Genomic DNA, 15402 nt, shown 5'->3' with positions numbered 1-15402 from the left:
AAATTACCTCCCACTGGGCCCCTCCCACAACATGTAGGAATTCAAGACGAGATTTGGGTGGGATCACAGCCAAACCATATCAGCCAGTCTTCAAGCTCTGAGAATCTTTCCTCAGCTTGATCTATTCTGCTGAGATTGTATTATGAAACTCTTGAAGTAAGTTTTTCAGCTCTGCCAGATCAGTTTGATTCTTCTTAAAATGACCATTTCATCTTTCAGCTCCCATATATACCTTAGATTCCTTGGATTTTGCTTTAACTTTCTCTTGAACCTCAATGATCTTCATGCCTATCTATATTCTGACTTATATGTCTGTCATTTCAGCCATTTCAGTCTGGTTAAGAACAATTATTGGGGAACTAGTACAGTCATTTGGAGATAAGAAGACACTCTGACTTTTTGAGTTGCCAGAGTTATTGCACTAGGTTTTTTTGTTTTGTTTTGTTTTTTGTTTTTGTGTTGTTTATTTTTTTATTTTTTCATCTCTGTGGGCTCATTCTTCTTCAGTCTTTGAAACTGCTATCCTTTGGATATGTTTTTTTGCCTTTATCTTCTTTAATGCCCTTCAGGCTTTGATTGTGGTATAAGGTGATGGGCTTCATTTCTGCAAGATTTTAGGGGGACAAGGCTCAGCTTGGCACTTCTGGGCTGCATGCTGTAACTCTAGGGGGTTGGTACCGGGCCACAGCTTTGTTCTCTGGCCCCTTGTGGTTAGCAACCTGCTTTACTGGAGGGGTCGAGGTATTCCCTGTCTGCTGGCCACAACACTCCAATGGGGGTTGCTGGCCACAGAGTTTCACTGGGGCAGTGGCAACAGGATCTGTGCTTGCTCATGCATGCCAGCAGCCACAGCAGCATGTCAGGGTGCACACACATCAGCTGGGGAGGAACTTTCTCTCCAAGTTGAGGAGTGAGTGGGAGGCAGGCCAGTAAGGGAGAAGCAGCAACTGGAGAGTCATGTAGGCAAGAGAGTTCTCTTCTAAGAGAGGAGACATCCAGACTTACTCACATCCAGGAAAGTAGCTAAAAGAATTGGATAGATTAAAATTGAAATAAATTGAGGAAAGTTAAGTGAAGCAAACTCCCTGAGGTTATAGAAAGGGATGAGATCAAAAGAATACGGAGGAGCAAGGATGTGGAGAAATTTCTTTGTACATTGCTGGTAGAACTATAAAATGGTGCATCTGTTGTGGAAAATAATTTGGTAGATTCTCAAAAACTTAAGCATAGCTTTACTGTAGGACCCAGCAATTCCACCCAAAAGAATTGAAAAGAGGGAATTAAACAGATACTTGTACTTGTGCTGTGGTTATTACAGCATTGTTCACAATAACCAAAGGTGGAAATATCCCGAGTGTCCATGAACAGATGAATTGATTTTTAAAATGTGCTGTATAAATATAATGGAATATTATTCAACCATAAAAAGGAATGAAGTTCTGATATGTGCTACGACATGGATAAACATTGAAAACATGTTAAATGAAATAAGCCAGACAAATATTGCATAATTCCACTTACATGAAATATCTAAAATAGGCAAATTCATAGAGATACAACGTAGATTAAAAGTTACTAGAGGTTTGGGGGAGTAGGGAGTTATTAAGTAATGTGTGGATAATTTCTTTTTGAGATGGTGGAAGTGTTTTAAAATAGATAGCGGCAATAATTGCATAGCACTATAAATGTAATCAATGTGACCATATACTTAAAAATGGTCAAAATGGCATATTTCATGTTATATGAATTTTATCCCAATAAAGTTTTAAAAATGTAATGCCAGCCATAATATATGTCATGATTCAATTTGGTAAATAAAATATTCAAGTATTTTATTTTAAAAAATATTAAGTAATTAGCACCAAGCAACACAGGGTTCTCTTCCTCTGAGTTGGGAGCATAGGTGAAGTTGTGTACAGATATAAATAAGATTGTCCTTATGTGATGGTTAATGTATCATCTTGACTGGACTAAGAGATGCCCAGATGGCTGGTAAAGCATTATTTCTGGGGGTGTCTGTGGGAGTGTTGGTGAAGGAGAGTAGTATTTGAATCAGTAGGCTGGATAAAGAAGATGGCCCTAACGGATGTGGGTGAACATCACCTCATCCCATGATGGCCCTAATAGAACAAAAATGTGGAGAAAGGGTAAATCACTCTGTTTGACCTGAGACAGCCATCATCTCCTGCCCTTGGAAATCAGAGCTTCTGGTTCTCAGGCCTTCAGACTCTGACTGGACTTATATCATCAGCCCCACCTCACCCTCCCATTCTCAGTCTTTCAGACTTGGACTGAATTATACCACTAGCTTTCCTGTTTTCCCAGCATGCAAGTTGGTCATATCTAACCAGTATCTCATTGGTTCTGTTTCTCTGGAGAACCCTAACTAATACACTTTGTCTTCATGGACATTAACGGAGTTCCTTACAGCCTCTATTTCCTTTGCTAAACAAGAGTCAAGCTCCTCTGCTTGGGGTAGATGGGGATTGGTAGAGATTTAATAAGGAACTGGAGGACAGCAGTGAAGGTTAAGAATGGCCACCAAGGGTAATGGGAGAGGGCGATGACCAAGGATAACAAAAGAACAGTTGAGGTATTCTACTGGCCAGCTGAGATTGGTACACTGCAAATGTGATGTGTTTCCTCTTCATGGTTCCTTGATTTTTTTCTCCAGCTGCACTAGGTAGAGGAGTTAGAGAAGCTGGATTGCTGGACTCATCCTGGATGGGGGGTTTGTGGGATGGACACTGCAAAAAGCTAATGGCTTAAGAGGGCTACTTTATAGAGGGCTAATGAAAGAATAGCTCCCTGGTCAATCATTGGGTTCAGACTTGGTACGAAAGAGGAGTCAGAAAGGGACTGATAACCCTGGAGAAAGTGGAGTTGACATAAAAAAAAATGGGTTTAATGAGAATGAGGAGTGAGAGACAGATCAGGATATTGGGCTTTCAGTGTTGCAGAGATAGGACTCTTTTGGTTGATGACATGATAAGAAGAGGTTGTAAAAGGAAGGGGAAATTGTAGAAATGGTTGCTGTATTAAAGTAGACCAACAGATATGACCAGTAGTATATAATGGCTTAATTATAGTAGAATTTTATTTCTTGCTCATACAGATAGTCCAAGGTAGCTGGTGGGGATTTTCTGCTTCACTGTCATTCAAAGACCCAGGTGAAGGCGGCCTTGTTATCAGTTAAATAGCTTTCAAGATAATCTGGGCATTGACATAAGTTAGCATAAGGAAAAAGAGTAAGAAGACTGTGCAGGTAGTTTTATGGGCCTGAGAGAGGCATGCATCATCCCTTCCCATCTCATTGGCCAGAGCTTAGTCACATGGCCACACTAAGTTTCAAAGAAGCCTGGGAAATCTGTAGTTGTGTAACCTGCAAAAAGAGCAACCAGCAGCTCCCTTTTTAAAAGCATTTGTTGTTTTGATGCTGCTGCTTAGTTTAGTTCTTAAGTCCAAAGATAAATTTTGAAAAGGCTAACATTGAAAGACCCTTCACAGAATTACAAGAAACTATTTTAAAATTCAGATGGAAGAACAACCTCAAAAAAAGCTCATATAGCCAAAACAATCCTAAGCAAAAAGAACAAAGTTGGAGGCATCATGCTACCAGACTTAAAACTATACTGTAAGGCCACAGTAACCAAAACAGCATGGTATTGGTATAAAAACAGACACCTAGACCAATGGAACAGAATGGAGAACTCAGAAATAAGACCACACATCTACAATCATCGGAACTTTGACAAACCTGACAAAAACAAGCAATGGGGAAAGGATTCTCTATTTAATAAGTGGTGCTGGGAGAATTGGCTAGCCACATGCAGAAAACTGAAACTAGACCCCTTCCTTACACCTTATACAAAATTAACTCAAGATGGATTAAAACCTTAAATGTAAAACCCCAAACTATAAAAACCCTAGAAGAAAATCTAGGCAATACTATTCAGGACATAGGCATGGACAAAGATTTCATGATGAAAACATCAAAAGCAATTGCAACAAAAGCAAAAATTGACAAATGGGATCTAATTAAACAAAAGAGCTTCTGTACCGCAAAAGAAACTATCATCAGAGTGAACAGGTAACCTATAGCGTGGGAGAAAAATTTTGCAATCTCTCCATCTGACAAAGGTCTAATATCCAGAATCTACAAGGAATTTAAACAAATTTACAAGAAAAAAACAAACAAACCCATTAAAAACTGGGCAAAGGACATGAAAAAACACTTCTCAGAAGAAGACATTAGTGCAGCCAAGAAACATGAAAAAAACTCAACATCACAGATTATTAGGTAAATGCAAATCAAAACCACAATGAGATACCATCTTACACCAGTCAGAGTGGCAATTATTAAACAGTCAAGAAACAACAGATGCTGGCAAGGTTGTGGAGAAATAGGAATGCTTTTACACTGTTGGTGTGAATGTAAATTAGTTCAACCATTTTGGAAGACAGTGTGGCAATTCCTCAAAGATCTAGAATCAGGAATACCATTTGATTCAGCAGTCCCATTACTGGGTATATACCCAAAGGAATATAAATCATTCTATCACGAAGATACATGCACATGTCTGTTCATTGCAGCACTATTCACAATAGCAAAGACATGGAATTAACCCAAATGCCCATCAATGATAGACTGGATAAAGAAAACGTGGTACATAGACACCATGGAATGCTGTGAAGCCCTGAAAAGGAATGAGACCATGTCATTTGCAGGGACATGGATGGAGCTGGAAGCCATTATCCTCAGCAAACTAATGCAAGAACAGAAAACCAAACACTGCATGTTCTTACTTGTAAGTGGGAGCTGAAGAATGAGAACACATGGACACAGGGAGGGGAACAACACACACTGGGGCCTGTCAGGGGTGGGTTGGGGAGAAGGAGAGCATTAGGAAAAATAGCTAATGCATGCTGGGCTTAATACCTAGGTGATAGGTTGATAGTGCAACAAACCACCATGGCACACATTTACCTATGTAACAAACCTGCACATCCTGCACATCCTGCACATGTACTTAAAATAAAATTTAAATTTAAATTAAAAAAAAATTTTTAATCAGCTGAAGAAGACTTATTTGACAATATATGGGAGGTCTTCAATTCTAGTTATATTTTGTAAACCTACTATTTTGAAAAGCCTGCCTAGTTTCATCTCTATGACCCAGTTTTCTTATTTGATAAAATGGGCCTTACTTATTTTCCTTCATCAGAAATGTGTTTCAGGTTTTTGTTTTTTGTTTTTTTGGCTTTTTTTTTTTGTAATACAGACCCTTTATCACCTACCTTGTGCCAGCAGAAAATATTAAATAGCACTAGGAAATACTCATGAAGTCACTGAAAGCGTTAGCCCTTACAGTGAGCCAAAATGGATTTTGTGTCCGATTTAAGTGCAAAAGCCATTTTGCTTGTGACTGTTACTTCAACAAATGAAATAAAGACTTTTGAGCCACACAAACAGCTTCTCTCTGAATAAGCTGCTCAGTGTTGATTTTTAAATAAGGTGAAGCCTCCCCACAGTGTATATTATCCACGCTAAATTTCCCACCAATAGGAAGGCAAGGCAAGCACAGCCATCAGCTGAGAGTCATTGGCTGAGAATGTTGAGCTCATAGTCACTCCACCCACAAGGAGCTGCTGACAGAAGGTGGGCGGGAGTGGAGGCATGTGAAGGATCCATACAACAAAGAGGAACTTCTCTCCAGAAGATACTTCATCCCAAGAGCCTTGTGATAGTATTCAAAAGGGCCTGGTGTAAACTTGAATAGTTCACCATCTTCCTTTCCAACCTTATATGGAAATTCTTCCAAAAATAAACCCTGTCTTGGTGCGGAAAGGCTGTTTAAAGAAACATGGTGAATTACTACAAAGTACTAGGTGTGCCTCAAAATGCTTCCTCCCCTGATATTAAGAAGGCTTATCACCAGTTGGCTCTGCAGGTACACCCAGACAAGAACCCAGGGAACAAAGAGGCATCTGAGGAGAAATTCAAACAAGTAGCAAGAGGCCTATGAGGTCTTGTCCGATGCCACGAAATGAAATGAGTATGACAAGTCCAGAAGGAACCGAACCAAAAGGGAAACAGAGGAGATGGCAGAGACAAAAAGCATTTGGAGGAGGAACTATGCATTCTCAGGATTCTCAGGTGATGATTTTTCCCTTGGCCTTGTGGGTAAAGCCAGGAGATTCCACTCCTCCATCTTTGATGTGGCTCCCATATTGGACACAGGATTTTCCACTTTTGTATCTCTGGGCTCCAGAGCAAGTACCTCTACCTCTGAGACATTTGAACCCTTTGTAAGCAGCGGACTGAGAAACTTCAGACTGGTCACCACTTGTAGCCAGACAGTAAATGGCAAGAGAGTTGTTACAAAGAAAGTGCTAGAAGATGTGAGGGGGAAGAATGAAGCAGAAAAAGACTGTTTCATGAGATTCCTCCACATCATTGGTAAGAAGTTGCTGCTGTGTTCTTTAACAGGGAGATTTTCATATGAGGCTGGGGTGTTCTGATGCTTATGAAAGACTGAATTGGTGTTTGAGAATGTTTTGAACTAGGATGGACAGAGGTCAGCTTAGTTCAAAGCTCTCATTTCACAGAGGAGGGGAATGTGCCAGATGTTGCGTAAGAACCTAGTAAGTAGCAGGCAGAGCATCCATCCCCAGTCTTCTGATTCTAAATTGAGCCTCCTTTCCCTTATGCACCATCTGGGACAGTAGAGGCCACCACCACAAATATGGCCTTCCCAGTCAGCGCAGAGCCTGACCTTCATAAATTCCATTGACTTCTCTTCAATGTTTTTTTCCTGCCCTACCTTGCAATTGCCTAGTTGCCTGTCTTGATGGCTGCTCTTTGTCTTTTCCTAGGCTCTTTTCTCTTTGCTACTTCTGTTCCCACCTATTCTTTCTTCCTATACATTTCCCATGGACCATATCACAAATAGCTTCAATTCAGAGTTACCTAGTATAGATTAATGCTGGCAGAGAGAATGAGTGAAAAGTAAATGGGTTGAGATCTTTATATGCTTTTAAAATTTATACATATTTTTTAATTTAAATTTTTTAGAGATAGGGTCTCACTATGTTGCCCAGGCTGGCCTTGAATTCCTGGGCTCAAGCAATCCTCCCACCTCAGCCTCTCAAGTAGCTGGGACTACAGGCATGTACCACCATACTCAGCTTTTATATGCTTTTTTCAATAACTAGCATTTATTGAGTGATCAGTGCATGTCAGGAATTCTACTTCACAAAAGTTATCTCAATAATACTTGCAGCAGTGAAACATAGTAGTTACTTTCCCCCATCACATAGATAAGAAAATGAGGCTTAGAAAAATTCAGTAATGTGCCCCAGGCCCCATTAATAAGCAATAAAGTAGTGTCTTAGTCTAAAGCACATGCTTAGCTAGTGAGCTATAATATCTATGAATCCTACTCATTTATTTTTAAATCTAGATTCTTGCCCTCATTGGAAATTTAAACCTATCATCTCGGAACTTTACTTCCATGCATGAGTACTTGCTGGAACTTAATAAGTATGTAAACATTGTTTATTGCCCAACGGGAACCTGAAGGTTAATTTTACATAAAGACACAATCAATGTCAAAGTTTTACTGACACTAACAGATGATTATCAGTTAACACACAATTCCAAAGATGTGAAATATCTTTTTGTTTTGGACTTCATCATGATGTACATGCAAAATCTTGGTTTTGTTTTGTTTAGCTGGAATTGGTCACACTCCAACCACTTCATTTATATTAATACACAGACTGGGATCCAGAGGAGTTGTTCCTTATGGAAAGTTACTGATAGAGTCTGCAAGAACCTGTCTTCAGTTTCCAGTCCCAAGCTCATTGTAGCACAGCATGCTGTTGGTAGAATTTGGATTTCACTTGCATCCCATGGACATTATGTATCAAATTATTAGCTTTCTTAATCAAGGAACTTTCCTGTGTGTACAATTTTTATGAAATGAATGTTTTATGTAGTCTTTGAACTCTTTAATCTCAGTAAATTTTCTGAGCCTAAATAGGAACATGCCTACATCTTCCTGGCAAAGGGGACCACACTGGCAGAAAGGAAGCAGAAGGTGGATCTGGAATCAGAACACATCCCATTTCTTTCGAAGCCTATCCATTTCCACTTAGTAGTCACTGAGAACCTCCTACATGTCAGGCACTGTGTGCGGTGCTTTGCATCCAACATTTCTAATTCCTAAAGTCCTTTACTGGTTTATTTCCATCTTAAGGTGAGGAAATTGAGACTCAGGGCAGTTAAGTCCCCTACCCAGGGTCACATAGCAGTTTGTGGAGACAGGATTCAGATTGCGGTTTGCCTGACCGTAAGCTTCATTTCCATTATTCTCTATTCCACTGTCATTCCTTTGAGCTGCTCTAGTCAGGGTTTAAGAGGAATGTTTGGTTGTATGTATGAATTAACTATATTTATTTCAACATTTCTAAAATGAGGATTTCCAGATGGAGCTTTCTTTTACCAACCCTGGTCTGAGGTGAACTGCAGTGTGTCTACTGAACAAAGGGAAAATCAGATTGGAGCATGAAACATGATTTTTCCATTTTGTCTTAAGTAAAATCCAAATTTCAGCATTTTTCACAGGCATACTTGGCTTTTGACAGAAATGCTGAGTTGTCAAAGGACTTTTTGCCAGCAAAGATTTTTTAAAAATTCACTTTGAGTTAGTCGAGGAAGTTTTCTTGGTGTATAGAAATGAAAGCAGTGTCATCTCTTCCTGATGCCTGTTTAAAACATGTAGTAAGTGAAGTGTGAGCACACAACAGCCGAGGAAAGATGGAGGGTAGGAGGGCTTTACCGTTCAGTAAAACATTCCCAGCCCGTGTGCAAGACACAGCGTGAGCTTTAAGGTTACATCTAATTTGGTCTCTGACCTCACAGTGTCTTCAGCACGGCTACTGTGGTTTCCAGGGGCCAGAGGCTCCTCTCCCAACTCTCAGACATGCAGGTTTCACTAATCAGCAATCTCTAGGATTACTACTTGCCTAAATAGGAAGCAAAGTACTTTAGGATTATCGAGTCAATTCCTGTGTCCTTAAGGAATTTTCTGTTCTTTGTACTATGAATCAGCTGCTTTTTAATGTTATAGTCTCTCACAAATTAATGTGAGACATTTTGTGTTCTGGTAGCTGACAGAATAAAGATTTCCCAAACTCAAAACCACCATAGACCAGGTAGAAGTAATTCCTTGTTCTGCTCTGGTTCATATTAGGTGGTTGACAAGTAAAATGAGGACCTGGTCCTGTCGAGAATGATGGAAGGGATAATGACAAGTGATTGTATAACTCATAGCTCGGGGAGCATTTGCAAGAGCGGTTTCTCACAGAATCTTGTCAGAAACCCCGCCAAGGAGGAAAGAGAAGAGAAGGGACTTGCCTAAGGTCACAAAGTGGGTGTTTCTTCAGCCGCCTAGCCTGCTGCTATTTCTCCCACACTCTCAGGAACTCAAAGCACATTTTCTTCCCAGCCTGGCAAGCAAGGCACATGAGAGTTGGAGGAGCCGCCCTGGGGATGGTGTGGGAGGGAGTCCGTTTTACGTAGTTGCAGCTACACACGGTGTCCCCATGTCTGTCGGTCAGTGGAGGAGGTAGTTACAGAAGTATGTGGGTATAACCATGCACAGAAATGTCATGACTCACCGACCATGCACAGCTGGTTTGACTCTTGAATCCAAGTCACCTAGGAACCAGCTCAGGTTCTTAAGAGACGTAAGGTCCCCATAGCAAACAATAACAAAAATAATGTGGCATTCAGCATTCTTCTCAGTGCTTCCTTTCCAAAAGTTTCAAACCACTTTGTATATTTGGGATCCCCATCTCTTTTGTGAGAAGCCTGTTTTTATTTCACCCCAAAGCTTTGTAGTCTCTCCAGAATACCTGGAGTGCAGTGTACCTGACTCTGTGCCTAAGGGTGCAGGGAATGGACTCTGAGCAGAACAGGGAAGGGATTTTCAGCTGGCAGGGCCCTACCCCTCACTACCTTATTTGGAAGTTTGAGGATCCATTGAGAGAGAGTGTGGTAGGGGAACTTATCTTGGAGAGGTTGATTTTTGGGTTGAGGCAGGATGGTTCCCCCTTTAAAGGGCAGGAAAGTCTCCCAGAGGGTGAGTCATTTTTCTAATGCCCAATGTTGCAATTGTGAAGACTCCAGGAAACCTAAGACTCTAGTCCCCATCGGACCTTCTAAAAAACATATATTTAAGTATCAAGAGAAGCAGAGGGGGATTATAAAAAGAACATTGGCTTTGGCTGCAGGTATATGAGAGTTCAAATTCTATGCACCCCTTTCCTAACTTCTTGATCTTAGAGGGTGAACTTCTTGCTTGATCCTTGGCTTGCCTGAAAAATAGAAATGATCATCTCTGCCCGTTCTAATTTACAGAGTTGTTTTAGAAATTAAGTTCATGGAAAATTCTGCATAAACTTTAATAGACTTTATAAATGGAAAGTGTCATTATTCTTTTCAGAAGCAACATCTTTGATCCTTAAGGGTACATGCAGTAAGCTTGCGATCTGTTTTTTTAAGATGTGATGTTTGTGATAGGATCTTGAAAGCAAGATCAGCTATAGATTGTGTTTAATGCCAAAGTATAGCTAAAAGATGTAAGATAAAAATAGAGGATTGCATTTTTTCCATTTTGGCACTACTACAAATGTAATGTTTTTAGCTTGGGCACAATTGGTGTGACTTTTACCTCTGAACTTCCTTTTGTCTTCATTATCCTTGAGCTTTTGGACTCACATGTTGGCTTTACCTTCTGCTTCCATTATAGGAAATTGATGGAAAATCCCTGCTATTGATGACAAGAAATGATGTGTTGACAGGACTTCAGTTAAAATTGGGGCCTGCTCTGAAAATCTACGAATATCATGTAAAACCTCTGCAGACAAAGCATTTAAAGAACAACTCTTCATAGTACAGTCAAATTGGGGTCTTTGACCTCAAAAAATACATAATGACATAATTTAGTTTCATGTAATGAAACTTTGTAAACAGAATACATACATGTGTATATGTAAAGAATTTCAATCAAATGAAACGTTATCCTATTGGATAGACTAGGCAATTCATCAGCTCACCTGAAATCAGCCAGGAGGAGCAAGGACAAGATGCGCACAGGGTGGTTTTCCTCATGGATTTTGTCAAATAGAATGATCTTTGACACGATTAGACACTCCTCCCCACAAAGGCTTTGAAATCATAAGGATTTTCCTCATCTCTTTGTAGATAGCTTTCCCAAAATCTTTTAAAAAAGAATTTAATTAAATGACAGTCTTTTGGTTACAGACTTAGGATGAGTAAAAACAAGAAAATTTGGGGAGGGGGAGAAAGAAGAAAGGGATTGCTGTCTCCCTTGAATTCCTCTGTTCCTTAGAGCTTGTGTTACTTGGACGGAATTGCCGACACCCTTTTTTATAGAGGGCTCTCCACTTGACCTTATTAAGGTTTTATTGGGATATGCTGCAGTGTTTGAAATGAACATGCATCATGGCCCCTTCAGGAGCAGAATCATAGCTCTGAAAAGAGAAGCTCCGTTGTGTACTGAGGATATCCATCCATATTCAGCTAGCTTTCAAATGGGGTAATGATATTTTCTGCATAGATTTTCTTTTAAATTGGTTCTTTGTTTCTGAAGAAAGAATTTTTTTTAACTTCATGGTTTTATTTATAATAATTTGTTTCTGAAGAAATTTGCCGAGAGTTACAGGTCAAAAAGCCTTGTTACTAGTACAGAATATTTTTATATATATTCCTTCATGATGGTGTAATTTTTTTTAATTGTCCTGTGCTTTGTTCAGTTCCTGGGTTAAGTACTTGTTTTTAAGAGCTTGGAGAAAGTGGGCTTGCTACATCTCTGTTCAAAGAGACATTTGTTCAATCTCTGTGTGTCAACGCCTTGTTGAATTGGTGCTTTGTGGTTGCAATAAAGCATTGCTTCAGTTTATTGCCAGTGTATCTTTGATCTTTTCTGTTTGGTTGCTTCTTCAGTTGGGATTAAGGATTAAGGTCTCCTGGAAACCAGGGAAAGAAAATTAAGCATTTTTGGGGGAAAAAACTTTAGAGGTAGAAATTATACAAATCTATGTGTGGATTTATCTTCTTTTTAAAGTGAATCATTCGAGTGGATCTCATTTCTTCTCTCATCCCCAATTTTAGGTATTATTTTAGCCAAAGATTTTTTTGTTTGCTGTAGGCCAGTGGGGGTCATGATTTTTTTGAAATTCTAATAAAAGCTACTGACTTTCTCTGCAGACAAAAGCTCACATTTCCACACACAAAACTTGCAGAGAGTTGGTGGACTCCTCATAATTTCCCTCTTCCTCCTCCTCAAGTTAAGAGTTCCTATTTTAGAGAATATCATAATTCAGTCCCCTGTGGAGATAATTTCTTGAAAGAACAGAAAGTCTGAAGATGACAGTGAAAAAAAACACAGGAAGTGGTATAGATAGTAGGTGGGTTTAAAAATGCATTCCAAATTAATTCAATTATAGAGCGTACGGAGTATCTGAAATTTAAGTAATGCTTTGTTTTCACTGTAACTGGGAAAAGTGGTTACAAAAGAGACTTTTTTTTAAATCTCCAAGTTCCCACAGTCTACCTAAGACAGAAAACGCAAGTAAAAGGCAAAATATATAGTTAAGTGTTGTGAGGAGTGATGGAGACAAAAGGTGACAACTGCAGCTGCTGGAGACCTGGATAGGAAAGAAGGGATTCCTGGATCAAGCAGAAGGAAGATGGAATGAGGATCTTGATGAAAACCTCTGTGAAGGAGTGTCCTGCTGTAAAATCTGATGATGTTTGACCCGTCTCTACCTCAAAGGGATAGTATGAGGTATTTCTGAGCCCTAACTTTTGTGCACCCACCTGATACCTTCTGTCGTCGTTTGGAATAGGTTTGGTTGTGAGTGATGGAAACTGTCTCTCCCACCCCCACCAATTAATAAACTAGATAGACACCTACTTCCCTCTCATGGAAATGTCCAGATAGGGGGACCAGAGGTGGTGTGGCCCTACATGATGGTAGGAACACAGTTTCCGCCTATGTTTTTTTTCCACCATGCATGACATCCATTCCCAGAATCATTTCATAAATAGATGCTGCTTCTTTGCCATCATCATTTGAATTCCAACCAGTGGGGAGAAGAAAGGGGAAAGGAACAGGCCTTCCTTTAAGGATACTTCCAGGAAATTGTACATACTACTTCCTTTCATATCTTGTGGACTGGAAGTCAATCACATTACTTGAAATATTTCATGTTTTTATTGGAAACCATGAGCCCAATCAAAATTCAAAGTTCCATTATTCTGTAGATAAAGGAAAGTGGATATTGAGGGACAACTTGCTGTTACCGATGTCAGCTGACCACTAAACACTCATAGCAAATGACACTAAAAGGGTTTCTTTGGTGGTATTTTTCTCGAGATTTGAACTCGCGTTCAACTAAGTCAACTAAACCTCAGATTTGGACTGCTCTATGAGTACGTGGGGGTGAGGGGAATTGAAAAGCAAACAGAAAAGTATAAAATCATCCCTCAGTCTCTGATAAGAGCTTTCAGGCAAAATTAGCAATTTAAAGATAGTCTGCCTTTCCTACAGTCAGCATAAAGGCCTAGGACAGGCAGGCCTGCACACCTTGGCAATAGCTCAAGGTGATTTCATCTTCCTCTATTTAGGGGAAAACCAATGTGATCAAAATAGGCCAAAAAGAGAGGCTGGAAGTACTTGAAATTCAGCAGGTAGGCAGCCTTTGTCTCCAGACAGCTGTAAAAACCAGAGACGTCTGATTTCTTTTCAAATCACACTGGATTTCTATTCATGTGATCTAGATCTGCAATGAGTAGCAGACACATGTGCTGTGAGGGGAAGCACTTCATGGCTGTGATGTGCCCTGATGGCAATATATTTAATGGTGAAGGTTTATATGAGAATTGGCTAATGTTGAATTTGATTATTCTCAACCAGAGAAGCAGACAGGATATCAGAATCAGAAGGAATTTAAGAAAGTAATTGCTACTCCCCGCTGCCCCCACATTTGAACCTCTGATTCAGACTCTGCAGAGGAGATTGAATGAATTGATTTAAAGGTGAGGTCACAAACTGGCCACTTTTCAGTGGAATCTAAGCCAACATGTTTTACTTTGGCCAATGCAGTATGTGTGTGTTTTAAAAACCACATTTACACACTTCTAGTGAGGCTGAAAACTCCAATTTGTTACTCTTCCATTCCCTAATTTCTTAAAACCAGCAACTTCACACTTAAGTTAATGGGCCCCTGAAGGCAATTGAGACATCAATTTTAGACACCCCCCCGCAAACACACACCCAACCCGATCTAAAACAAAAAACAGAAAAACAGTGAGTTCATTCAGGAATTGAAAATTGCAAATAGATTCAACTGAAAAGAAAACAAGCTAGCATATCACATTAGAATGTGCAGCAGATTTGAGCATCATTTTTTATACCTAGTGGGCATGATGAATATGAGGAAAAAAAGGCCAATTGGTAGCAGTCTTTTCTTTCTGTCCTCAACAAATATCCTACGTGAATACAGGGTGGTTTTTTTGTTTGTTTGTTTTTGTTGTTGTTTGTTTGTTTGTTTGTTTGAGACGGAGTCTCCCTCTGTTGCCCAGGCTGGAGTGCAGTGGCACGATCTCAGCTCACTGTAACCTCCGCCTCCCGGGTTCAAGCAATTCTCTGCCTCAGCCTCCCGAGTAGCTGGGATTACAGGCACCCGCTACCACACCCGGCTGATTTTTGTATTTTTATTAGAGACAGGGATTTACCATCTTGGCCAGGCTGGTCTTGAATTCCTGACCTCGTGATCCACCTGCCTCGGCCTCCCAAAGTGCTGGGATTACAGGCGTGAGCCACCGCACGGGCCGAATACAGGTTTTTGTCCCTCTGAGATTAGCATCTGCAGTCAGGGACACACACTGTCCTTCAGTTGCATTAGTGAAATATATCTTTGGGGGAATTTAATTTGCAAAAGTCTAATGACCCACAGTTGCCCAGCCACTCCCATATTTGGAAGCCAAATGCAAAAAGGACTTACTGGTGGTGATTCATCTGTCTTTGACAGTCCTTGTAAATGGGATCTGCAGGGGTCAGGTCTGGGCCCAGAGCCATTAAGTGTTTTTTGGAATGATTTGGAAGATGAAGTTAAATGTTCAAAGAGTTGACTGCTGCAGGACAGATATGCCTCTTAGGAGAAAACTTGTTAATTCTGCTTCTAAACCAGGAACAGAAGCCACAGGAAGGAGAGAGCGAGCAATGGATGCATTAATGAACAGCTCGTTAGTTTCATGCTGTAGCTCCATGGGCAATTAAGGAGTCTGGGTACCATTTCTAGCCAGTC

General features: G+C 40.2%; 1 protein-coding gene across 3 annotated transcripts in view; it reads left to right on the top strand.

The window, feature by feature from the left end:
• SAMD13 (sterile alpha motif domain containing 13) overlaps positions 1-11990 on the top strand; it is a 52333-nt gene extending 40343 nt beyond the window's left edge. For all 3 annotated transcript variants that reach the window (XM_513519.4, XM_063800084.1, XM_003338991.6), the window contains exon 4: positions 10818-11990. In XM_513519.4, the coding sequence (XP_513519.2) occupies positions 10818-10961 (144 nt within the window). In that variant the 3' untranslated portion in view covers positions 10962-11990. The remainder of the gene's footprint in view (positions 1-10817) is intronic.
• The last annotated feature ends 3412 nt before the right edge of the window (positions 11991-15402 follow it).

The sequence above is a fragment of the Pan troglodytes genome, chromosome 1, assembly GCF_028858775.2.
Source record: "Pan troglodytes isolate AG18354 chromosome 1, NHGRI_mPanTro3-v2.0_pri, whole genome shotgun sequence".
In the NCBI taxonomy this organism is placed as follows: Eukaryota; Metazoa; Chordata; class Mammalia; order Primates; family Hominidae; genus Pan; species Pan troglodytes.
Note: the sequence above shows the minus strand (reverse complement) of the source record. Positions and strands in the feature narration are given on the sequence as shown.